Source organism: Sceloporus occidentalis, unplaced genomic scaffold (assembly GCF_023333645.1).
Source record: "Sceloporus occidentalis isolate IW3139 unplaced genomic scaffold, rSceOcc1.0.p SCAF_188, whole genome shotgun sequence".
NCBI lineage: Eukaryota > Metazoa > Chordata > Lepidosauria > Squamata > Phrynosomatidae > Sceloporus > Sceloporus occidentalis.
In genome coordinates this window covers 46,882-73,444 of record NW_028317168.1, presented here as the reverse complement: position 1 = coordinate 73,444, position 26,563 = coordinate 46,882, and the positions used below count along the sequence as shown (strand labels likewise).

The 26,563-nt window shown below is 41.0% G+C and overlaps 1 protein-coding gene across 1 annotated transcript in view; it reads right to left on the bottom strand.

The window, feature by feature from the left end:
* LOC149278447 (zinc finger FYVE domain-containing protein 26-like) overlaps window positions 1-26,563 on the bottom strand; it is a gene marked incomplete at its 5' end in the record, with an annotated part of 78,949 nt that overhangs the window by 5,606 nt on the left and 46,780 nt on the right. Inside the window, 10 exons of the mRNA XM_089501931.1 lie at window positions 493-634; window positions 1,858-2,057; window positions 2,387-2,584; window positions 4,351-4,569; window positions 5,220-5,429; window positions 7,156-7,303; window positions 10,456-10,676; window positions 15,017-15,141; window positions 24,502-24,533; window positions 25,081-25,217. Of these exons, the coding sequence (XP_089358057.1) occupies window positions 493-634; window positions 1,858-2,057; window positions 2,387-2,584; window positions 4,351-4,569; window positions 5,220-5,429; window positions 7,156-7,303; window positions 10,456-10,676; window positions 15,017-15,141; window positions 24,502-24,533; window positions 25,081-25,217 (1,632 nt within the window). The remainder of the gene's footprint in view (window positions 1-492; window positions 635-1,857; window positions 2,058-2,386; window positions 2,585-4,350; window positions 4,570-5,219; window positions 5,430-7,155; window positions 7,304-10,455; window positions 10,677-15,016; window positions 15,142-24,501; window positions 24,534-25,080; window positions 25,218-26,563) is intronic.

Sequence of the window (26,563 nt, the reverse complement as noted above, 5' to 3'; positions counted from 1 at the left end):
CCAGCAGTTCCGCCGGGGCTTATATGACAGAGCACCGCCGTGACATGACCTTTTGGTACTCCGTCATAAAAGCCCCGGCGGAAGTGCAGCAGCAGAGGTTGTCTACGTGTATTGCGCAGACGTTGTGCAGACGTTGCCCCCACTAGATACCAGGGAGGGGAGAGTGGCATATAGAGGGGGTATAAGGCATATCTGAGGGGCAGAGAGGCATATAGAAGGGGTATAAGGCATATCTGAGGGGCAGAGTGGCAAGCCTGGGGGCAGATGTGCAGGTTGGTAAATAAAAGGAAATAAAAGCAAGAAATGCATTTTTCTCAATCATAGTTTTTATTAAATGTTTGTCCGATTAATAAAAAAAAAATGGCCAAGTAATCATTAGTTGCAGCCCTAGTGTCAATTTAAACCTTTAATTTAGGGAAAAGGCTTATGATAATAAAAAACTTATCATCTTGTAATATACAGTGAAATAGGAAGATTATAAAAAAAACTTACCATACAGGCTACATCTATCATCATAGAGCTGCGACCAAAAAGTGTTGGAGGTGGCTTGTTAGAAACTTGGGTAGTTGCCAAACTCTGGCATCTCTGCAGAAATTTTGTGATCTCCATCTGTAGCTCTACTGTGTTGATGTGTCTATATTAAAACAAATATAGTGTTTATCTCTATGTAGATTAAAAAAAAGGAGTTGTGAAGTCTCAACCTTTAAAGTCTCTTTAAAGGCATACGTGTAAGCAGAGTCTAAGTAGTTTCAGCATTTATCTGTACACCGGCTGGGGCTTCCTGCACTCCCCATGGAAACTGCAGGAAAAAATGTCCAAGCTTCCTTTCCAGCATTCAAAGTCAATACAATAGCATCACACAAGTGTATATATATATATATATTATCCTAATTGAATTTATCTTGGAAGGGTTACCTTATACTTGGAGGTCCTGGTTATATATACCTTGAGAAGTCTACACTATTCTCTCCTTTGTGAATGCAACCATTATTGGGGAGGGGTAGCTTCAAGTGGATTGTATTGCACTATTTCTCTGGTTTTCTGTTTTATTTTGAATATATCTTCACAAGAATTGCTATACCTGGGATACACTGTTGTATTCAGGTTCTGTGTTTTGTTTTTTTATTAGATTGCACTGAGCGCACTTTATCACTGTTTTGGATTTTGTTTATATAAGTAGGGGTACCTTCTTCATAGTGCTGAAACTATGATTTCTGTGAACACACTAGACTAGAAAGACAGACCATGAGGAAATGATGTGGTTTGGCTTCTTTTCTGTAACTGAATGTCTATACACAGAAGTTGAATAAAAGGAATATGCAGGAATGCATGCAGGAAATGGTATTACTAATCTTTGTTATGTTTGCTTAATTTGATCGTAATACTTAATTGTTTCCATTTAGAATTCCTTGCTTACCACAGCCCAGTTGATATATTTGTAAGCAGTATGCTTATTGAAAAAATAAATACACTTTTTGTTTATTCTGAATGTCTTGAAATTTGAGTAGTTATATACCTGCAAAGTGGGAATTCGTATTCTATTTTGTAAGTTAAAGCAGAAAGCTTTATGCCTGTAAATGAAGATCCATTTAATACATCCTAATGGGGGGGAAAACAGTGCCCTGGATTAAGCTACAACACGCCTTCTGCATGATCTAGCACACCAAGAACACTGAAAAAACAAAGGAGTGATTCCTCATTTCTATGCACACAGAACCATACTGTCTACAGATGTTAAACAAGCCAAGTTATTTTATTACATTTAAACAGTCTTAATCAACCATAAATGTGAATGGGTATAACATTTCTGAACATAAGTTGAGTCCCCCCCCCCCCCCCCCCCCCCGAGTACAGTACCTAGAAATATCGGATGGGGACATTTTTTTCCTAAAAGTGTCGAAAGATTTTTTCCTGCCGCTTCGTGACAGTTCTTGTAGGTAAATTTTGAGATGATCCTTTGACTTAATAAGCCATTTTTGATTATTACCAAGGTCTCCATAGTTTTTAGCTTTGTGTGAGAAAAACCGTATGCAGGTCATGGCAGCACGCACATGGTCCTGAAAGAGTATTTAAGATAGATGGTAAAATGGATGACTACAGAAAATACATGACTGAATAACTTGGCTTCGCATATACAAGTAAACAATGGTACAATATACAGACTGGTACCATGAGGTGCTTCTGCACAAAAAAAATAAAGGGAGGATCGGGGAAACCGATAAGTTCCAACCCCTTGTAAACATATAGATTGTATCCCCACCACCACCAACCTGGCTAGCCTAGTGCATAGATTAAATGTGTCACTCATATCACGACATATATCATGTCTACAGGTGGACATCACATTATTATATAAGTAAAACATATCTCAGATTTTTAATGGTACCTTCATAAACTGCTGAATTTCATAAAGTATATTATAAAAGTTCTTCTGCTGGAGGTATTTACACACATCGATGAGGTAGGAGCTCCAGCTGTGTAGACTGGGATCTATTGATTCCAACATGTTTTCCAGTGTATGTAACTTGCCACTTTCATAGCTTGGTACAAAAATCCCTTCAATGAAAATATCACCAGGACACTCCTATGCAAGAAATATTGATTATAGAAAATTATCTCTTACAGTTTAACAGGACAGTCATGTAATTTCCAAAAGGGTAAACTTGGGTGAAGTGGAGGGGGGGGGGGGGGGGGTAGAAGCATTTCAATACATCACCTGAAATCAAATCTTGTTTGTTTCACTTTCTGTACTCAAAAGTAACCATGGTTCAATGAAAATTACAGTTTTGTTCCTTTCCCAAACAACAGATTCATGACTTAAGACCTTGTCGGAGTCAATTAGGTCATCATGAGTACTGGGAGTGTGACTATAGCTGCCGTTTGGTTCAGTAATGTCCATATTATTAGTTATAAAGGTTTAATTTCTGTTACATATAAATACAGTGCCCTCCACAAATATTGGCACCCTTGGTAAATATGAGCACAGAAGGCAGTGAAAATGTGTATATTGTGTAACCTTTTGCTCTTTTCTTCAAAACATGCACAAATATATTCTGCTCTCATAGATATTAAATAATTGCAAACAACAAAAGGTTCATCCAAAATTAATATATTGTTAAAAACATTGTTGTGCCACAATTATTGGCATCCCTTTAGTCAATCATTTGTACTACCTCCCTTTGCCAAGATAACAGATCTGCGTCTTCTTCTGTAATGCATGATAAGGTTGGAAAATACATTGCAAGGGATCAGAGACCATTCTTCCAAGCAGAATCTCTCCAGATCCTTCAACTTTCAAGGTTGGCGCTGGTGGAAGGCCATTGATTTTGTGGTCAGTAAACCAGTTTTGTCTTGATGTATGTTTTGGGTCACTGTCCTACTGGAAGATCCAAAAACAGCCAATTTTAAGCTTTTTGGCAAAGGCAGTCAGGTGTTCAATTAATAGTTGTTCAGATTTGATAGAATACATGGCATCATGGACCCTAACAAAATGTCCAGGTTGTCTGGCAGAAAAATAGCCCCAAACCCAAAATTAACCTCTCGTGTGGATTGCCAAAAAGCTCAATTTTCGTTTCATCCAACCATAGAACCCAACCCCAGTTGAATTTGTTTTTGGATGAAAGTAGAGACTTTTTTCTAGAATCCCTTCCAAGCAATTTGTTATGACATAGGTGAAGTTGAATGAAGTTTGAGACTTTCTGCCCTAAAGACGCAAATAACTTCTGCAATTCTCTAGCTGTGATCCTTGTAGATTCTTTGGCTACTCAAACCATTCTCTTCACAGTACGTTGAAACAATATAGACACATGTCCTCTTCCAGGTTAATTTGTAACATTTACAGTTGACTGGATTATTGCCCTGATGGTGGAAATGGGCACTTTCAATGCTTTTGCTATTTTCCTACAGCAGCTCCCCATTTTGTGAAGCTCAACAACCTTTTATATGCCTATATTCCTTGGTCTTACCCATTGTGATAAATGACTAAGGGTATTTGGCCTATATGTTACCTAAAATGTATACCCATGTGAAACAAAAAGTCATGGTTAAACAATTTCCTGTTCCTAGTCACCCGGTGTACTAAAAATGTAAAATATCAATGGCAGTATACTTCATATACCAACAACTGCGGCACACATATACTTAACCATTTTTATTTTTGTGGATAAACCTGTGTTGTGTTTTTAATTGATATCCATGACAGCAGAATATATTAGTTTGAAGAAAAGATCAGACAGTTAAACAATAAAGACACTTTTTTACAGCCTTCTTTGCTCATATTTACCATGGGTGTCAATATTTCTGGAGGATACTCAGAATATTTAAAAGATGTGTTCTTGATGTCTTAATTACCTTATTTAATAAATGCAGCAAAGCTTCACGCATGAGCTCATGGCGTATGTAGAACTGTATGATCTCAAGGTGTGTGCCATAGGTATGTAAGTAGTGCAAGCACTCCTGATAATAGGTATTATTTTGAACCTTTCCTTCCGGCATCATTTCATACCATATGCAACGAGCTTTCAGGGTGACTTCAAGTTCTTTCAGTGTGGCAAAATAATCATCATCTTTCTAAACACACACAAAAAAATAGAATATCATTAACAAGCAAAAAAAAAAACAAAAACATTCAGAATAATTAGCGTGATGAACTTTGAAAAATGTCCCACTGCACAACCCTACGGAATATGATAGTAGTAACTGGAAGAGAATTGTGACGCAAAAGGGTAAGGCGTATCTGTGTAAGGGTTAATTGTTAAAGAAGACATTAATAGACAGGTAGGTTGTTTTTCAACTAGTTTTGCGCAGAACAAAAACTCTTACACATAAGTTGAGATTCCTCAGGATGATAACCTCAACATGGAGCAAGAAGGATCTATAAACTCTTCTCCCCTTCTGCCCCATTCTTCTTGTATTACAGATTCTAATACATGCATTTTGATTTAGCTAATGAACCACATGTGTGATTTCATCCACTGAGTGAAAGTGCCAACTCTGTATCCTGAAAAGCATGTTATACCCTGCCTGCCCAAGCAGGCATGGGCAGTCAAGGGTTAAACAATAATGGCACTGCATAAACAAACCAAATAAAAAAGGCTGTTTTTTGTAATGGGTAGTGAAGAAACATGACCATTTTAAAAAACAAAACTGGTTAAACACTGGGGTAAAATGTTAGATTTGTGGAATCCTGGTACCTTAGGGAAAACAACAAGAATACTTACCACCAGAAGAATTGGTTTAGCTACAGACTCCAAATACTGAACTACATCTTCCAACAGCTTTGATCCCGAACTCTTTTGATTTGGATCCAAAGGTGGTTTCATACACCTGCTGAATTTTTCCCTCGCACCAGCCAAATTATCAGATTTCAGGCAAGCCATGCCCCATGCATGCCAAACTCCAGCAGGATCAAGTCCTGTTTTGGTAGACACCTAGACAGGAAGAGGGAAGTAACTGAACGAAAATGAATCTACAGCCTCATTCTCGGCTTCACGTGTATATCTGTTTTATGAGCTTTTTCTACTAACAAGTATATTATATACAAATCATGCTGAATTGCTTTCGATCAAAATCTGGGCAAATTCCATATTATAAAGATAACTCAGAGTTGGAACTGGGGACCTAATATGATTTGGGATGATGTCCCTTGAGTCCTGTGTGTTACAAAATTTCAGCGTAATTATCAAAGAATAAGGCATCTCAATTTGTAAAGCTTAGAGAATAAAAGAGAGAGACAGTGATAGAAACATTTAAATTTTACTGAGGTTTAGTTTTACTGAGAGGGTGGTAGATAAGTGGAACAGACTCCCAATAGAAGTGGTAGAGGTTAATACTCTGGGAGAATTTATACATGGATGGGATAGGCAAATGGCTATACTGAATCCAAGACAAAACCAAGGAGTGTGTATATATATATATATATATATATATATATATATATATATATATATATATATATAATTATTTTTTATTTATTTTTTATTGGAAAGTGGTCATTGGGATTAAACATATCTTTGGTATGCAATGACACCCTTTCCATTCCTTTTCTGTTTGGTCAACCAAGCCAACCTTCTACAGAGAAAGGTCATATTACAGTGCCCTCCACTAATATTGGTGCCGTTAGTAAATATGAGCAAAGAAGGCTGTTAAACCCTTTGATCTTTTCTTAAAAAAAATACTCAGCTCTCACGTATATAAAAACAATTGCAAACACAACACAGGTTTATCCCCCCCAAAATAAATTATTAAAAATGTGTGGCATCCCCCCCCATGAATTCATATAAGAAAGATATATTTGTATATATTCCCACTGATATTTTACATTTTTAGTACACTTGGATGACTAGGAACAGGATATTGACCAACTATGACTTCCTGCTTCACATGGGTTTAAATTTTAGGTAACCCTTAGTTGTTCATCACAATGGGTAAGACCAAGGAATATAGCTGTCACGTGCGACAAAATGTTGTTGAGCTTCACAAAATGGAAAGTGGGTATAAGAAAATAACAAAACCACTGGAAATGCCAATTTCCGCCATCTGGGCAGTAATTAGGACGTTTCAGTCAACTACAAATGTTATGAATCAACCTGAAAGAGGACATGTGTCTATATTGCCTCAACCCATGAACAGGGTGGTTGGAGTGGCCAAAAATCTCCAATGATCACAGCTGGAGGATTGCAGACGTTGGCGTACTAGCGTCGACCTCAAAATTTGAAGGCTCTGCAGAGATTCTGTATGGAGGAATGGTCTCAGATCCCTTGCCATACATTCTCCAGTTTCATTACAGGCATTACAGGAGAAGACACAGTATTGACTAAAAGGGTGCCAATAATTGTGCCACACATGCATTTAACAATTTTTGTTTTTGGGGAGGGGGGGGATTAACCTGTGTTGTGTTTGCAATAGGAGCATAAGAGTATTTTGTGTATTTTGAAACGATCAAAAGGTTACACAATAAAGACAGTTTTTCACAGCTTTCTTTGCTCATATTTACCAAGGGTGCCAATATTGGTGGAGGGCACTGTATATAAAAAAATGTTCCACACGTATGCCCATGTCAGAACATGTATGGATTGTAGGGACACTGCAATTGATTCAACATTCAAGTTAACTTTCAGCCATGCAGGTCAATGTATTTGTATTTGTAACACATACCTCAATTGCTAAATTGTAGTACTCCGCTTCTAAGAGACGATTCCTTAATCTAGTTACAGCTGCTGGTCGTATTATCTCATCTAGAGAGGGTATGTCTTGGTATGAAGCAGCAACTAAAATCTTCAGCAAATCAACTTTGCTGCTGTAGCTGTCAAAAAGGAAAAAAAATGTTTCATCAGATGTCACAAAAAAATTTAACTTGTCTCAAATCCTACATTTTACTCTCCACCTAATAATAACAGGCTTGCAGACGAATTGCAAATATTAAATGTTCTTGAGTCGGGTCAAACTTGCGATGATGGGCCAGCATCGTCCTCATGCATGTGAATGCAGCAATCAAATGATGTGCTTAATACAAAATGTGCATGCATGTGAACCTAGTTTAATGTGAACCTAGTTTAATGTGGCCCATGGCTGCATATGCTCGGCTGCACGCTGTATTTTTATGCTCATGTAGCATATAGCTGAGCATGTGCAGCCATGGATCTCATTCAACTTCACGTTTTGTGTTAGGCGCATCATTTGATTAGTGAAATGAACTCCCAATGTTCGGGTTGTGCATTATCATTAATTTGCTCTGTCATTCTATCTACCCTATAAAACCATATATTTTTTAAAAACTAGAGACACTCCAAGGTATTTCAAATACTAGTAATTAAACTCTGTAAAGTTTGTGGCAGTATTGTTTTGTGTGTTTACAGCTCCTGCTATATGTCACTTCCAAACACCACACCAATATGTGTTCAGCAACATCTCCTGAATACAGTGATACTACCACTGCATGGGTTGGTCAGGTTATTTGGAAGCTAAAAAGGCTACATTACATTTTGACATCTGGTCAGCCTGCCACCATGTCAGATTCGGGACATCTTTGAAGTCGGCCTATTCAATTTACACCATCCAACCATAAATTTTTGAAAACAAAAATACCCCCGGCTATTTTAGATTGTGGTATTTTAACACTTTCCATGCACTAATTCTACTACCAGCCCTTGTCAAAACGTGTGTAATCATTATGTGGGTTTTTGTTTGTTTGTTTTTTTTAAACACACATTGTATTTCAGGTATGAATTTACCAGTTCCTGTATATGTCACTTCCAAGCAATACCCCAACATGTGTTCAGCAACATCTCCTCAGTACAGTGATACCACCTATGCATAGGTTTGTTTGTGAGCTAAAAAGGTGCAATTTTTTTTTTTTTTAAACATTTGGACATCTGGTCAGTCTCCGCCCATGTCCTATTTGAGACATCTATGAACCCAGCTACTTTAATAAACCATACATATTTCAAATGCTAATACTTTACTGATACCGCGCTAATTTTAGGACTTATAAAAACAAATGTTTTATTATTTTTTTGGAAACTTTGTGATTACTTGCCTGGCTGAATGCAGTACCTGTATTCAACCTGCAAGGGGAGCTCAGTTCTCAGGAGGTTCTAGGGAGACCCTCTTAAGAATGTGTTTATCTTTTAGTAGCAAAATCTCTCAATATGTCGCTTGTGGTCGCTCTCTGGAGTGATACCTATGCGTCGTGGGGTGGGTTTTAGGTGTTGTAGAATGCCTCACTATCAAGGTATTTTAGCAACACTGTTTTAGCTTAGGAGGCAATGGTTGATTGTCCTGCATTGTTGATCGCAGTTCTCTCTTTCAACCTTTTTACTTTATTTCTGGTGAGCAAAAAGGTGCATCCATCTTGTGAGAGGCATTCACTATGGCCCTAGTGATCGCTCTGAAGAGCAATCACATGGTGACCCTGTTTTTTTTTTAAAAAAAATTGGTGTTGCTGAATGCCTCGACATCAAGGCATTACAACAAAGCCGGCTGAGCAGAGAAAACAATCTTGGATCTCTGAAAGCTCATTCGACCACGTGAAGTGCCTGGCCTGTCATTGGTCCCTAATGTGTATGTTTTTGCATGATGTGCCAGGCACATTATTGTTCGTTAAAGCATTAATATGTAGGTTGAAACACTATCATTAATTGAAACAGAAACAGCTGTGTAGAAAAACTAAAAACGGGATGAGATAGCCAAACTCATGATGTGGTTGCAGTTTAATGTAAATAGTTAATCACCATGACAAGGCAGAAACAAGATACAAGGTAGTTACACTTCATCAACAAGGTCTCTCTCCCAGGCAGGAATTTTATGGCAGATAGGGGTTTCCAAATGTTCTGTAGCACAACTAAACGGGCAACGTTAAGGACCGTAGACGCAGTGGTCGGCCAAGGATAGTGCAGCAGATTTCCCTTCTCTACTGGATGATGTCCAGCAACCCCATCAGCTCAGCCTTGGCAGAAAAAAGTGGAACCCTGGTACGTCTTTGTGGAAGACTTACGGCCAAAAAGCCATACCTACCATGTGGAAACAAGGCCAAGCAACTCTTAACGAAAACACAGGAACTGAAGAAAAATGGACTGATGAGTCAAAGTTTGAAATATGTGGCTGTAGCAGAAGGTAGTTTGTTTGCTGAAAGGCTAGAGAGGGGTACAAGAATGAGTATTTGCAGGCAACAGTGAAGTATGGGGGGGGTTCCTTGCAAGTTTGAAGCTGCATTTCTAAAAATGGAGTTGGGGATTTGGTCAGAATTAAAGGTCTGAGAAGAACAGGCAGATAACTTATCCATCATGCAATACCATTAGGGAGCCATCTGACTGGCATCTAATTTATTCTGAAGCATGACAATGTCCTCAAACATACAGCGAAAGGCATTAAGAACTCTCTTCAGCGTAAAAAAAAACCAAAAAAAAAACCCCCCAAAAAAACAAAAACATGGAGTCCTGGAAGTGATGGTGTGGTCTCAACATCATTGGTTTGTCTGGCATTACATAAAGAGAGAGAGAGAGGCAACTGAGGCAACCTGAATCCAGGTTGGAACAACCTGCTGAGTTTCTTAAACATGTGCAAGTGCACCTTGATGTTGTTTTGAAGGCAAAGAATGTCACTCCAAATACTGATTTAATTTAGAGGTTTGGTTGGTTTTTTTTTACTCATTTTGTTAAATAATAAAAATATTATAACTATTAACATGTCCATTTTTAAACATAAGAATTATAAGAGTTACAGCATTTTTTCAAACCTTTCTAAAACTTTTGTACAGTACTGTATATGCTCTAATAAGTAATATAATAGAATTTATGTAGGGGAAAGCTCCTCATTAAGTGAAAGTTTCAAATTAAATAAGGGGTCTGATAGTGGCCCTATTTAAACAGTGGTACTTATCACATTTTTAATATTTTTGCTCAGCCAACAAAATTAAAAGTGGCACTTAAACTGGTCACTATATTCATCAATACTTGCCTGTCACAGAGTGCAAGGTCATGACTCCTTGCTGCTTTCACAAATATCATCTTGGCACTAAACAATAAACTTTTCATGATGTCCAGAAGAAGCCTACTGTCCATCTCTGGGTTAGTCAGAGCCTTGGATAACATGCAACAGCGCTCTATCAACTGGTACCCACATTCATCACATTTAGAATGCAAGTTGAGGATGGCAGAGCATAATGATGCACTTGGAGCCTGCACGCAGATCAACAAAAGTACAGAGTAAGACCAGTGCAAATACAGAACAGTTAGGCACTTAGGTGTCATAGAAATCAGGCACCAAATGCACATATAAACTACTAATAATTTGAAAGCCATATTAATGCAACAATAACCCATGGAAAAGTGCCCTTAATTTATGAGCAAGTATGCGTGATTAAGGGAATGAATATGAGTATATGAATGAGTGAATTAATGTTGTGTGTGTGATAGCATGGATGTGTAAGGGGGGGGTAGCATGGCATAAGGAGGCTGTAATCACACTCCTATCATGTCCAGGTTCCAGCATGTACTGGCTGCCTGGGCATGATTGGATATATTTATATAAATATATTTAATATTGTTATTGATTTTTTGTCCAATTTTGGTGTGTTAATCACACTTTTATTAAAAGTAAGTAACACACCAAAATTGGACAGAACAATTCAACAACAATTATTATTATTATTATTATCTTTTATTTATATAGCGCCAACAGTTTACGCAGCGCTTAATACAATACATAAATTCAAGGGATATGACAAGACAAGAATTGACAGACTAAGACAAACCGATACATTTGGTGGAGAGAGCCCTGCTCGCAAGCTTACAATCTAGAGGGAAAATGGGGTGATAAACATAAGGCATAGAGAAAGGGTGAGAGGTATTGTGGGGGTTGTATCAATGACAAGGATGTTCTAGCAGCTAAGATGGTATGCTTCTCTGAAGAAGTGGGTTTTTAGATGTTTCTTGAATGTCGGGAGGGAGGGTGAATTCTGAAGGTTCCTTGGGAGCAGATTCCAGAGATATGGGGCAGCTCGAGTGAAATCTTGTAGACGGGAAAAGGAAGAGGTGATGAGTGAGGAGGAGAGCCTTAGCCCATGGGAGGAACGTAGGGATCGAGTAGGAGAGTATTTGCTAATGAGGTCAGAAATGTACGGAGGAGCGGTATTGTGGATGGCCTTATATGTCAGTACCAGGATCTTAAATTTAATTCTAAAGGTAATCGGAAGCCAGTGGAGGGTTTCACAGAGGGGGGAAGCAGAAGAGGAGCGACGTGCAAGGAAGATGAGCCTAGCAGCGGCATTAAGGATAGACTGTAGTGGAGAGAGTCGAGACAGTGGAATGCCAACCAGAAGAGTGTTGCAGTAGTCAAGACGGGAAATGATAAGTGAATGAACCAGAGTTTTTGTGGATTCTTGGGTGAGGAATGGGCGGATACGAGAGATGTTTTTTAGGTGCAGGCGGCAGGATCTGGCGAGGGACTGAATGTGAGGGATGAAGGAGAGGTTTGAGTCAAGGATGACCCCAAGGCATCGGGCCTGGTTAGTAGGAGAGATTGTTGTGTTGTTAATGGTGATAGAGAATTCAGGTAGTGGAGTGGAGATGGAGGGAGGGAAGATAATGAGTTCCGTTTTAGAAAGATTAAGTTTCAGGTAGTGTTGTGACATCCATGAAGAAATAGTAGACAAGCAGCTGGTGATCCGGGACAAGAGAGATGGAGAGAGATCAGGAGAAGACAGGTAGATTTGGGTATCATCTGCATATAGATGATACTGGAGGCCAAATGAGTTGATTAGTTTGCCAAGAGAGGAAGTATAAAGAGAGAACAGCAGAGGGCCAAGGACTGAACCTTGGGGGACACCAACCGAAAGTGGAAGGGGCGAAGATGTGTTGCCTGAGAAGTTGACAGAGAAGGAACGGTTAGACAGATATGAGGAGATCCAGGAGAGAGCTGTATCTCGAATGCCCATAGAAGCAAGTGAGTCAAGAAGAAGGTGGTGATCAACAGTATCAAAAGCAGCAGAGAGATCCAGTAGAATTAGAATAGAGTAGTGACCTTTAGCTTTGGCAGAGAGCAAGTCATTGGAGACTTTTGTTAGAGCTGTTTCAGTAGAGTGAAGAGGTTTGAAACCAGACTGTAGAGGGTCAAGGAGGGAATTAGAGGAGAGGAAGTTAGTGAGGCGATTGTACACAATCCGTTCAAGCAGCTTAGAGGTAAAAGGAAGCAGAGAGATAGGGCGGTAGTTAGTCAAACAGACGGGGTCTGAGGAAGGATTCTTTAGAATTGGTGTGATTAGCGCATGCTTGAAGGCAGATGGTACAGATCCAGATGATAGAGAAAGATTGAATAGGTGGGTAAGTGATGGACCAAGGGATGGACATAGAGACTTTGTGAGGTGTGAAGGGATGGGGTCAAGGGGACAGGTTGTTGGGTGAGAGGAAGAAAGAAGAGTGGCTATCTCTTCTTTGGTTGTAGGGGAAAAGGCAGTTAGTATAGTAGGAGTAGAGAGGGTGGTGGTGAGTGGTGTAGGAGGGACTTGTAAGGAAGAGAGGTCTTTTCTAATAGTCTCGATCTTCTCTTTGAAGTAGGTAGCAAGATCTTGGGCAGTGAGAGAGGTTTGTGGTGTGGGTGTGGAGGGACAGAGAAGGGAGTTGAAAGTAGAAAAAAGGCGTCGTGGGTTGGAAGAAAGAGAGGATATGAGAGTGGAGAAGTAGAGCTGTTTGGCGAGAGAGAGGGCAGAGTTGTAGGTGTGAAGCATGAATTTATAATGAGTAAAGTCTTCGCTGGATTTTGATTTTCTGAAGTAGCGCTCAGCTGTGCGGCAGCACTTCTGAAGATACCGTGTGGTTTTGGTATGCCATGGTTGGCGTTTAAATTGTCGGGGGTAACTTGTAGTAATTGGAGCTATGGTGTCGAGGGATGAAGCAAGTGTGTTGTTGTAAAAAGAGGCTGCTGTGTCTGGGCAGGAAAGGGTTAACATGGAAGGTAAGAGAGGTTCGAGTGAGGCTGACAGTTGGGTAATGGTATTTTCTGGTAATGGCCTACAAGTATGAGGTGAGCGTTGTAAGTATGTCTTGTTAGGGGTTAGCACTGGAGAAAAAGATAGGAGGTGGTGGTCAGACAGAGGGAAGGGGTAAATGGAGAAGTCTGAAAGGGAGCATGATCTGGAGAAAACCAGATCGAGTGAGTGTCCCTCAGTGTGCGTAGGGGAATTAGTCCATTGAGAGAGACCAGAGGAAGATGTCAGGGAGAGGAGTTTGGAGCTTGCAGAGTTGTTAGATATATCTAAAGGGATGTTAAAGTCACCCAGAATAAGACAGGGGATATTAGGAGAGAGGAAGAAAGGGAGCCAGGCAGAAAGGTGGTCAAAGAACTGCGAGGTAGGGCCTGGAGGGCGATATATGACAGCAATTTGAAGAGAGAGTGGAGAGAAAAGACGGATTGTGTGAGCTTCAAAGGAACCGAATGAGAGGGAGGGAGGGCTTGGTATATTCTGGAAGGTGCAGTGAGGTGAGAGAAGGATGCCTACACCACCACCCTTTCTGCCATCAGGCCTAGGAGTGTGGCTGAAGTGTAGTCCTCCGAAGGAGAGTGCAGCAGAAGCAGTAGTGTCTTGGGAGGGGATCCAGGTTTCAGTAAGAGCTAGGAGGTTAAAAGCATGAGACAGAAAAAGGTCATGTATACAAGCGAGTTTGTTGCATACCGAGCGGGCATTCCATAGGGCACAGTTAAAGACGGGAGGGAGTTTATGGTTGGAGATGATAGGAATAAGATTGGTTAGGTTGCGCATGTTGATTGAGTTTGCTGGTTGAGAATGATAGGAATAGGACAGGAGTGGTAGAGCAAATGCAGGTAGGTTTCACATATACAGGTTGAGTGTAGAGGTACTGGGATAGCTTTGACAGCAGAGAGATTGGGAGGGATAGGATTTGGAATGCTTTAATGGGGAGTAGTGGGTAATAAAGGGATCCACAGTGTGGTGCCCCCTACTGGCTATATATGATTGCGGTTAGCAATCACAATCCTGTCATGCTAAGTCAACCAGTACATGCTGGAATCTGGGTATGCCTGGGCATGACAGGAGTGTGATTGCTGTCATATATATATATATATATATATATATATATATATATATATATATATATATATATATATATATATATATATATATATATATATATAAATATAATCAATATTATTGACTTTTTTGTCAATCAATAACAATATTAAATATATTTATAGAAATATATCCAATCATGCCCAGGCAGCCAGTACATGCTGGAACCTGGACATGATAGGAGTGTGATTACAGCCTCCCTATGCCATGCTACCTCCCCCCCACTAACACATTCATGCTATCACACACACAAAACATTAATTCACTCATTCATATACTGGTTATTTATTTTTTATTGTATTTATTTTTTCAAAAGGTGGGGGGGGGGTAATTTTTGGCTTCGGCCAAGTGAATGTTGAATTTTTGGTTTCGGTCCAGAATTTTCATTTCGGTGCATCCCTACAAAATAATTAAGAGCATATTTTATCATCTCACCTGCTCATAATAGAATTCATTTCTCTCCACTTCATTCTCAGCTTCATTAAGTGTTAACCACCACTGAACCTCAGCTGCCTTTGACAATTTGAGCACTTCAGCTAAATTTACACTTGTCTTCTTAGCTGTAATACATGTAGGACACAATTTGAAAATCATGAATGGTTATGCAACTATTAGATTTACCTTGTTAGTCTACGACAAACCATTAATAATGCATTGTGGGGATGTACACTGCTCAAAATAATAAAGGGAACACTTAAACAACACAATGTAACTCGAAGTCAATCACACATCTGTGAAATCACACTGTCCACTCAGGAAGCAACGCTGATGTAGGGCTGCAACTAACGATTATTTTAATAATCGATTAGTTGGCCGATTATTTTTTCGATTAATCGGATAAAAAAATGCAATTTTTTTTTTTATTTAAAATAATGTAATAAAAAAATGTACAATTTACACTTTCATCTCTTTATTGCAATGGCCTCTCTCTATTCACCTTCTTATTTTACTGACATAATAATAAAAGCTACAAGAACCCAAACACAGTGTTTCTCAAACTAGGTTTTAATACAAAGTTATTAGTAAATATTAATTCATGTTAACTATTTTTCATATTTAATAAAAACTGAGAAAAAAGCCTTGTTTATATTTTCTTTTATTTACCAAACTGCCCCCAGTTATGCACATCTGACCCCCAGCTTGCCACTCTGCCCCATATATGCCTTATACCTCTTATATGCCAGAGATTCCACTGTGCCCCTGATATGCCACTGTGCCCCTGATATGCCTTATACTCCTTATATGCCAGTGATATCCAACTGAGCCCCCTGATATACCTTTTACCCCCAGATATGTCTTATGCCACCCTGATATGCCTTATAACTTCCAATATGCCACTCGCCCCCATTTATGCCTTATACCTCCCTATATGACACTGTGCACCCTGATATGCCACTCCGCTCCCCATAAATGCCCTGCACCACCCTGAAATTCTTTCTGATTCACCACTCTGCCTCCCCCAGATATGCCACTCTGAAATTCATTATACCCCCCATAAACCACTCTACCTCCCCTATACACCACTCTAACTCCCCCAGATATGCCATTCTGCCTCCCTGAAATTCATTATACCCCCCATACACCACTATAACTCACCCATACACCACTCTGCCTCCTCCCCCCTGCCATACTCCACTCTGCCTCCTCCCCCCTCCCATACTCCACTCTGCCTCCTCCCCCCCTCCCATACTCCAATCTGCCTCCTCCCCCTCCCATACTCCACTCTGCCTCCTCCCCCCCTCCCATACACCACTCTGCCTCCTCCCCTCCTCCCATACACCACTCTGCCTCCTCCCCCCCTCCCATACTCCACTCTGCCTCCTCCCCCCCTCCCATACTCCACTCTGCCTCCTCCCCCCTCCCATACTCCACTCTGCCTCCTGTCAGCAACGGAGGTTCACAAGACACCAGGGAGCCGGGTAGAGAGGCAGTGGCGTATGGGGGGGGGCCAGAGTGGTGTATGGGAGGGTGGCTCCCATACACCCCTCTGACTCCTCCCCCCTCCCATACATCACTCTGCCTCTCTCCTGACTCCCTGGTATTTTGTGACCCTCCATTGCTGACAGGCACTTACACTGCAGCTTCATAGAAGCCTCAGAGTAAGTGAAGGGCAGTAACGGAGGCTGTCTGTGCGATGCAGACCCCCACCAGCTGACAGAGAGGATGATCCTCTGCTGATAAATTTGATTTCCATTTAGAATTTTTGTGTGATTGTGTTGTCAGCACATTCAACTATGTAAAGACGGAAGTATGTCATACGATTAGTTCATTCATTCAGATCTAGGATGTGTAATCTTAGTGTTCTCTTTATTATTTTGAGCAGTGTATTTGTAATAGCACAAATCAGAAACATGGTCCTGGTATATTGCTTTCCCCCCCTAATCTGTGAGTTGTAGGCAAACTGGGGTATTGGTTTATTATATTTTATTTATACAGACTCAGCAATGTATGCCACACTTCTTACAGTATATACAATCAAAAAGATATGACAAAACTAGAAATGACACGAATAAGATAAACCAACACATTAAATAAAAAGGGACCTGCTTGCAAGCTTACCATCTAGAGGGAGCAGGGTATAGAAAAAATAAGGGACATAGATAGAGATAGCTATAGATGAATGTGGTAGTTGTATTATTGGCAGACAGGTTGAAAAGATTCTGAGCGTGCGTCTGAAGTTTTTCGTGAACACAGAGAGATGGTTTAAGCCGCAGGTTAGGTAGAAGTGAGTTCCAGAGGCATGGGGCAGCTGGAGTAAAGCCTTCTAAGCGTTAAAAGGAAGAGGTGAAAAGAAGGAAAAGGAAAGAAACCGCGCATGTTTTTTGAGCCGTTTTCTCAGCGGACTTTCTTTGCACGCTCTGTTGTTGTTCATCTTCAGGCCTGTCACAGTTACCGTCTATCACTTAGTTAGGGGTGGGGAGTTTTCAGTTAGGTGGGGAGGGGGAACTGGTTGTGGGTTTTTGCGTTTGACTTTTTGTGCTATACTTTATTTTTATTCATATATGCCAGTCTGCTTAAAATGTGTTACCTGCACTATTGTTCCTGATTGACAACCTTTTGTATTGCTAGATATTGCTAGCATTCTGTGTTTGGTTGTGTCACATCCTGCTAGAGAGTGCTGAGTTTTGGCGTGTTTGTTTCTTTTTTGTCTTCTCTCTTTTCTTTTTCCAGCTTCTCTATTCCTACGCTCTGTGCCTTCCTAAGGCCACTTTTTTTCTCATTCCTATTCTGTGCCTATCTTCCCATGGATAAATACATGGATTCTCCCGTCCAAATCATCTACTAGACAAGGCAAGGTCAAAGAAAAAATCTGCGGCGGCTCTTCGTCAAGTGGCCCCGCCTGCTGTGGCAGACACTAACCCTGCTTCAGAACTCTCTTCAAAAGATCATTTGACAGCTCACGACTTGATTACTAGTCCATCGATTCTGTCCTAACCGAATTGGTTTTTCAGGGACAAAGAATAACTACATACTAACTTCACGTGTGCATGTGCTCCTATGGAGGAGCCTCCACTGTGCATACAGGAAAATCACAAACTTTTGTTGTTCCAGGATTTCTCGGCTGCAGTCTCGGCTAAATGATGGCAGTATTCCGGAATCTGTCCCGAGCTACACAGTAAGCGTGTGAAGTTTGCTCTCCTCTACCTGGCCAAATTTAGAATCACGTGTGAGGGATGGTCCTATTTTTCCGACACTCCGGAGGCGGCTAGGGATTTTCTTCAAGGGAATGCTGCGTCTACCTCCTCTCTGGTCCTGGATCCTGCTTCTCCTGTGGCTCCCACCTCTATTCCTTGTCGCTCTCTATCTCACTCCTCTCCATCAGCCTCACCTAAGCAGAGAGCTTTATGAGCGCAAAGGATACGGCCATGTTACATGTCTTGTCTGTTCTCTTTTGAAAATATGCCACGCTAGGTTCACTACGTGCTATTCCTTTGGTTGTTTTTTTGTTTATGTTTTTGGGCATGTGGTTGTCAACGCCTTGTTTTGGTTTCAAAATACAAAATGGGAGAAGCATAACTGTTCATTTTCCCATGCTTTTTCTGCATGCATTGGTCAATGGATGCTATGGAGGGCTTGCTGGGACTCTCCTGGGCCGCAGATTTTAGAACCCTTGCTGGCTCCTTGGGTCTCCAGAGGGATCGGCTGAAAGTCCTTGTTGAGTATTTTTGCTGTTATGACACAATCCAATAATCGCAATACTTCTTTGTATTCCCTTTATTCCCACCCGCATGACTCCTTCTCCCGAATTGATTATTTATTCCTTCCGGATATGTTTTTGCATAGGCTGTGAGATAGTGGTATCTGATCATGCGCCCATCTGGATCACTCCTCCCGTAACCGTCGATTTCCAACTTATTTGTATCAGTCGGAGACGTTTAGGTCTTTTTTAGTTAGTACATGGAACAACTATGAGTACTTGGATGATCCCGATTCGTTTTGGGGTGCATCTAAGCCGGTAACGAGGGGACATGTTAATGCTTATGTGGCAAGGCACAGGAGGGAGGCTGAGGCTCGGTTTGCCCAGCTGACCAAAGATCTTTCTCAGGCATACACTGCCCATAAGAAGCTTAATATGGCGAATACGTGAAGACCTACAAAGAAGTTTCAGTTGCCCAGGCTTTAAGAGGCCTGGGCAACTGAAAAGTATTGCACGGAATACTTTCTTTCGTTGGGGGAATAGGTCTGGTAGGCTACTGGCTAATTTGGTCAGGCATTCTAATTATAAATGCCATAAAGTAGTTCAAATTCAGAACGCATCAAGAGCTGTGGTATCTGATCCTAAATCTATCGCGCAGCTTTTTGCTAACTATTTTGAGGACTTCTATAGGGCGGATTCATCTAATTCTGATCTGACTTCCCGTATTTTTCAAAAGGCTGGTATTCCTAAATTGTCCTCGGATGAGAAATCTCTTCTTCTATCAAATCTATCCCTAATGGTAAGACCCCAGGGTCCAGATGGCCTAGGCGCTGAGTATTATAAACTTTTGTCCACGTACGTGCCAGCACAAATTGCTGAGGTTTATAACCATTTTTTGATCGGGGGTGTACCGCCTACTGAGTTCACAGCCTCACAAATCATAGTTCTCCCTAAACCACATAGAGATCATACTCTGATGTCCTGGTATCATCCCATTTCCTTGTTAAATCAGGATCTTAAAATATTTGCTAAAATAATGGCCTCTCGTTTACAGCCTATATTAATGAAACTCACCTACCCCTCCCAGAGTCGTTATTCCACGCAAAATGTTAGAAATCCGATTGCCGCTATTGTGACCTCTAAGCTAAACAACAGTAAGAAGTCCATTGTTATTGGCTGTCGCTTTGGTCTTCCGTTTACACATGTATTCAGGGCACTGTACAACTCCCCCATAGAGCAGGTCACGGTGAATTAATTCTCATTGGTTTCCCTTGGGAAGAGGCACATGTCAGGTGTATCCTCTATCTCCACTTTTTTCAATTTGGCAATTGAGCCTTTGATTCGTATCATAGAGCGATCTGTGGATTTCAGGGGGATTCGGGTGGGAACTGCTGAGTTGAAGGTTGCTGCTTTTGCAGACGACCTCCTGTTGCTTTTATCTGACCCCCATGCAGCGATGCCTCCTCTCCTTCAGCTATTCGAAGGGTTTCATAAGGTGTCCGGATTTCTGATTAACCGTCTGAAAACAGAGGTGCTTCCCATTTTTCCACAGGCGAGGAAGGGCTGGGGATTTCCCATTTAGGTGGACACATTCTCCTGTGTTGAAGTATTTAGGCCTTTCCATCCCAACGAATGTAACCCAACTGTACAATTTAAACTTGCTGCGTCAAATGGAATGCTCCTTTAAGACGTGGTCTAAGTTTCATCTCTTGCCATCTGTATAAAATGGTCTTCTTCACAAAATTGCTTTACTCGATCCAGATGCTCCCCATTACTTTTAAGAAACGAGACGTTACGTACCACAATAAATTACTGTGGCGTTTGTTGTGGAAGAATAAAAAAGCCAGAATAGCGATGATTAAACTTCAACAGCCGGTCTCTAATAGTGGTGTAAACCTCCCAAAGTTGGCCTACTATAACCTAGCGGCCAATTACCGTTTTGCAGTGAATTTGGGCTTGGAGCAACAATTGTCACCTGAGGTTTCCTTGACCTCCCTCCCTCCTGCATCTTCCCAAATCCTCCACTAAGCCGCTCAAGAAGGCGATGATTTGCAGCTTGGTGGAATGGAGTGGGCAGGTGGCTGGTGAGGCATCTTAGTGTAATGAGTTCCCTACTATTGACTTGGACTTGGTGCTCTGAGCCTATTTTGGAAATTCAAAAACCCTGGTTTCTCGAGATTACAGCAAAATGTTTTTTAAAAAAGATACATAAGGCCTATGTTACCCCAAAGCTCCGGTTCTTGATGTCAATCCCCAGATGCTGACCTTTTTCATGGTCTATGATCCCTCCTTTCTGGGATGACCTGCAGTCGTACATTTCTGGAACCTTGGGCATACCTTTTCAAATCACTGCGGAATAATGAGCGTGCCATATTATCTCAGTGGATCTCCCATCAACCTCCCTCAATAGCAATGGCCCTCTCGCGTTTGCAATTCATATTCCGTATGGATTGGCTTGAGTCTATTCTTCATAAAGAAAGTACAGCTAAACTGTTTTTTGGACGCTGGTCACCTTATATAGCCACCCTTGATAGGGATACTCGCCAATCATTTTTTAACGCATTTAACACCACTGAATGGTATTGCCTGCAAGTTCCGAGAGGGTTCCCCCCCCCCCGTCGGGTTTTAGTGTATGGGTCCTTCATTGGTTCTGGGTGGGTCTTCGCTGGGTATACGGGTGTCTATGTATGGTATCATCATGTCATTATACCTTCCATCTGTGTGACAGTGTGTTGTTACTATTATGATTATTTTTATTTGCTTTGATTGATTTGCTTTGATTGCACGCTGATTCCAACAGTGTTTGGTTGTACTTCTCCGACCAATAAAGAAATTTTAAAAAAAGGAAGAGGTGATAATGGAGAAGGATAACTTTGTTCCATGGGAAGGACATAAAGCTTGAATAGGGGAGTCATTTATGAGCACGGAAGTGTATGGGAAGCAGTATCAAGGAGGACTCTATGTTAGCATTTTAAAATCAGTATAAATTACGGCAATAGGGAGCCAGTGGAGGGGTTCACAAAGTGGGTAAGCAACAGCACGATTGGAAAGTGGAGTCATTAAGGAACAGCAGCAACTCAACCACTAAGTGGAAGACCATGTAAAGCAACAGAGCGGGGGTCACAGAGTGCGGATTCCATTGCGTTCCAAATTTCCAGTGGCATTCATATCAGCACAATAACTGTGTGGCGGGACCTTCATGAAATGGGTTTCTATGGACCTCACATCACCAAATACAACTCTAAGCATCACTGGAAACGGGTTCTTTGGAGTGACTAATCACGATTCTCTGTTTTGCAGTCTGATGGGCAGAGGGCAGAGAACATTGCCTGTCTGGCTGCATTTCGCCAACTGTAAAATTTGGTGGAGAAGTGATAATAGTATAGGACAGTTTTTCAGGGGTAAGGCTAGGATCTTTACTTCTAGTGAAATCTTAATGCATTTTGGACAATGTTATGCGTCCAACTTTGAGAGAAGAGTTTATGGAAGGCCCTTTTGTATTCCAGCATGACTGTGCCTCAGTACACAAAGCAAGGTCCATAAATACATGGTTGGATGAGTTTGTTGTGGAAGAACTTTGACTGGCCCGCACAGAGCCCTGACCTCAACCCAGGATTTCTCATTCAACATCAGTGTCTGACCTCACAAATGCTCTACTGGATGAATGGGCAAAAGGTCAGACAAACACTCCAAAATACTGTGGAAAGCCTTCCCTGATGGGTGGAAGCTGTTACAGCTGCAAGGGGGGTGGTAAACTACATATTAATATGTATTTAGAATGTAATGTCATAAAAATCCCTGTTGGTGTAATGGTCAGGTGTCCACATAGTGTACACTCACTGGCCACTTTATTAGGTATACCTTTCTAGTACCGGGTTGGACCCATTTTTACCTTCATTGTTCCTGGCATACTTTCTACAAGGGGCTGGAAACATTCCTCTGAGAATTTGGTCCATATGGAAATGATGGCATCACAAAGTTGCTGCAGATTTGTTAGCTGTGAATCTCCTGATCCACCACATCCCAAAGGTGCTCTATTGGATTGAGATTTGGTGACTGTGGAGGCCATTGGAGTACAGTGAACTCATTGTCATGTTCAAGAAACTAGTTTGAGATGATGTGAGCTTTGTGACATGGTGCATTATCCTGCTGAAAGTAGCCATCAGAAGATGGGTACACTGTGGTCATAAAGGGGTGGACATGGTCAGCAACAATACTCAGGTAGGCTGTCACGTTTCAAGCAATGCTCAATTGGCACTAAGGGGCCCTAAGTGTGCCAAGAAAATGTCGCCCACACCATTACACCACCAGCCTGAACCGTTGATACAAGGCAGAAAAGATCCATGCTTTCATGTTTAGGCCAGATTCTGACCCTGCTATCTGAATGTCGCAGTTAGAATGGAGACTCATCAAACCAGGCAACGTTCTTCCTGTCTTCCATTGTCCAATTTTGGTGAGCCTGTGCAAATTGTAGTCTCAGTTTCCTGTTCTTAGTTTACAGGAGTGGCACCCGGTGTGGTCTGCTGCTGTAGCCCATCTGCTTCAAGGTTTGACTTGTTGTGCTTTCAAAGAAGTATTCTGCACACCTTGGTTGTAACGAGTGGTTATTTGAGTTACTGTTGCCTGTCATCTCGAACCAGTCTGCCCATTCTTCTCTGACCTCCGACATCAACAAGGCATTTTCGTTCACACAACTGCCGCTCACTGGATATTTTCTCTTTTTCGGACCATACTCTGTAAACTCTAAAGATAGTTGTGCGTGAAAATCCCAGTAGATCAGCAGTTTCTTAAATACTCATACCAGACTGTCTGGCACCAAAAACCACGCCACTTTCAAAATCCCCTTTTTTCCCCATTTTGATGCTCGGTTTGAACTTCAGCAAGTTGTCTTGACCCCATCTACATGCATGGAGTTGCTGCCACGTGATTGGCTGATTAGCTATTTGTGTTAACTAGCAATTGAACAGGTGTACCTAATAAAGAGGCCAGTGAGTGTATATCTCATAGTATTAGCTTGGAACATGAACTTTAGCTTTCACAGAGAGCACTTCATTCACCTTTGTTAGAACTGTTTCAGTAAACAGGTCTGAAACCAGACTTAAGTGAATCAAGTAAACATTACTAATGGACAATTTTTGGGAAACTGGTTCCAGGTTCAAAAATAACAAGCTTGAGACATTTTAGAAATTGAACACTGACATTTCCCAATTAGCGCAGGCTCATGGGGTTTGAGAGATTCTTTTCCAGCTTCAGTGCATGAAAAAATCTAAATATCAGATACTTATGCTACACGACACAATTTATGTTATTAAAAGGCTACTTGTGCATTACTTCACTAAGAAATACATAACAGACACACCTACTTAGGAAACTGAGCCAGTTTACTCATCCAATATATATACACACGGCTAAGGTGCTTTTTCGCAACTGAGCCCAAATATGGCTTTATTGTCTACTTTTCTAAAGCACTGCAGAATGCTCATCACAGAAGAGGTACTGTAGTGCATTCCCATATACTCATATAATCCCAGATGTTACCCCTCCCTCTGCCCCTTCTTTGTACCATTCCCTAGACTTTACACAATGGCCCTCTGAAGTGTAAGTTGTGGGTAAATGTTTTGAATTCATTACCCTCTAACCCTTTTGTGTATATATTATTTTCAAGATGAAGGAACAGTTGAACCACAGTATTTTTTTAAACACATATATACAGAGAGTATATTTCTGTCCAAATGTTGTCCATATGTATACAAAGCAAAAGTAGCCGTTTGTAGCCAATTACCTTCTGTATGTTCTGTTTCATCTTGTGTTTTGCTGTTGATAAAAGAAGAAGTTTAATTTCAACAGGGATTAACAACTAGAAGAGCAAGGCACCGCTATATATTAGAAACATCAATGGCTGATGTCGCCATCCCCTCTCCGCTTTGTACCGGCTCGTTGAAATCAGTTGGCGAGTTTTACACGCATGCACATGGTGGATCTCTTAAGACCCACTGTTGGAACTGCTTTGGGGAGATTATACACACATGCACGCTTAGAGGAAAGCATATCCTCCAAAGAAGATAGCTGAGACGATGAGAGAGCACAAATGCATAGAGGGGATTTTGATAATTCCAACCCTGCACTCTGATCAAAGCTGTATCTAGAACAGAAAGAAGCCCATGGCATTTGTGTATTTTTTTGCCAAATCTAGGACCATTTACTAAAAACTGAATTCTAAAAGTGTCATACATAAAGCCCCTCATTTAATGGCTTTTCATTTAGTCATATGCTCAAAGTGGGTACTTCTATTTGATAGTATTCAGCCTTTGGGGTAGTCAAAAAAGAGGGAGTGCACCATTTGATAAATAGGCATATTTACCTTGCACAGAAATAATTGTGGCACTGATCACAAACCCGTGCTGGGTTTTCCCGACAACCTTCCACCACCATTTTGTTCATGGAGCAGGAACTACAGACAAGACGTCCACATCGTCTGCAATGATGTCGGCGATTAAACTTAAAAAAAAAATAAAAAATAAAAATTACAATTAATAGTGGATTACACCATGAGTTTTGTCGGTGTATCTAATAATGTTTCATATAAGGTATGCTGTTTGGCTTTATTTTTGGAGGGGGGGTCTGTTAAGGACAGTCACATCACTATGCATGTCCTTCATCAAACCAACTTAACAAGGCTTTAGGAGTGCCTCCTGATGTGCATCAAAACGCTTTGTGAAAAGACTACCCCAATGGCCGAATTCAAAGCCAAACAGAGCACTCTGTTCTACACTGTGCAGCACTCTAGGCTAAACTGACTCTGGTGGAAGGAGCAACTATAAGAGGGCAGATGTTTATAGTGTTTCTAATAGTGGCAAAGACAGGACAATTCTTATTTTTCAATTTTTACATTATTTGAATGTATGCAGAATTAACATTTAAACCTGTTACTTTACTTAAAATATTCATATGTAATGTCTATGATTTAGGGCGGCAACTAACGATTATTTTAATAATCTATTATACCCTTGTGTATTGATGTATTTGATGCCCCCAGCCAGGCCCCCTCCCTTGTGTATTGATGCACCAGCCCCTTGTAATGGTTATTATAATGGCCCCCAGTATTAACCCCCCTGATGTGTAATTATGTCCCCAGCCTGCCAGCCACCATCTTTTTGTATTTAATTTCCCCAAGGCAGCCCCCCCTTGTTAATGTCCCTCCTTCTGCTTATCAACTCAACTATTTTTTTAATTCAACACCGTTTATTGACATGGCATAATACTATAAGGCAATATCAAGGTCAGAACAATCAAGTATGACGAGCGTTACAGAGCAAGTCAGGAGCAGCCGGAGAAGTACAAACTACTACGGGGAAGGACCCATAGTAGAAACCAGGTATGGCAAAAACAATCATAGCGAGGACCGATCAGGTCCATCAGTAACATGAGAGCAAGTGTGGCAATAATCCGACAAATCGCGTTGTGTCATACAATAGTAGTACATGGAATGAAACGACTGACGTATCTGACAATAGTATCGTCAATAAACAAAAAAAAAACAAACAAGAAAACAAGAAATAAAACCATAAAAATGAACAGAAATGTGCTCCAAGGGTAATGCATTGAACCACACATGACAAATGAGCCACCGGAAACACACAGGGACTGGAAGTTAGAATAATCAGGGTCCCCAAGGCAGTCAAAGTCTCCTCACCAACAGAACAGGAGTAGGACGTGGCCATCACGGGAGATACAAATCAAGCAGTCGGGGAGAGGAGACAAAAGTGGCCCACGGTAGCCACTTGAGACCGTTGGTATATTCACGACCATGGGCAGATGCCACCAGATCTTCCATCTGGGAGATA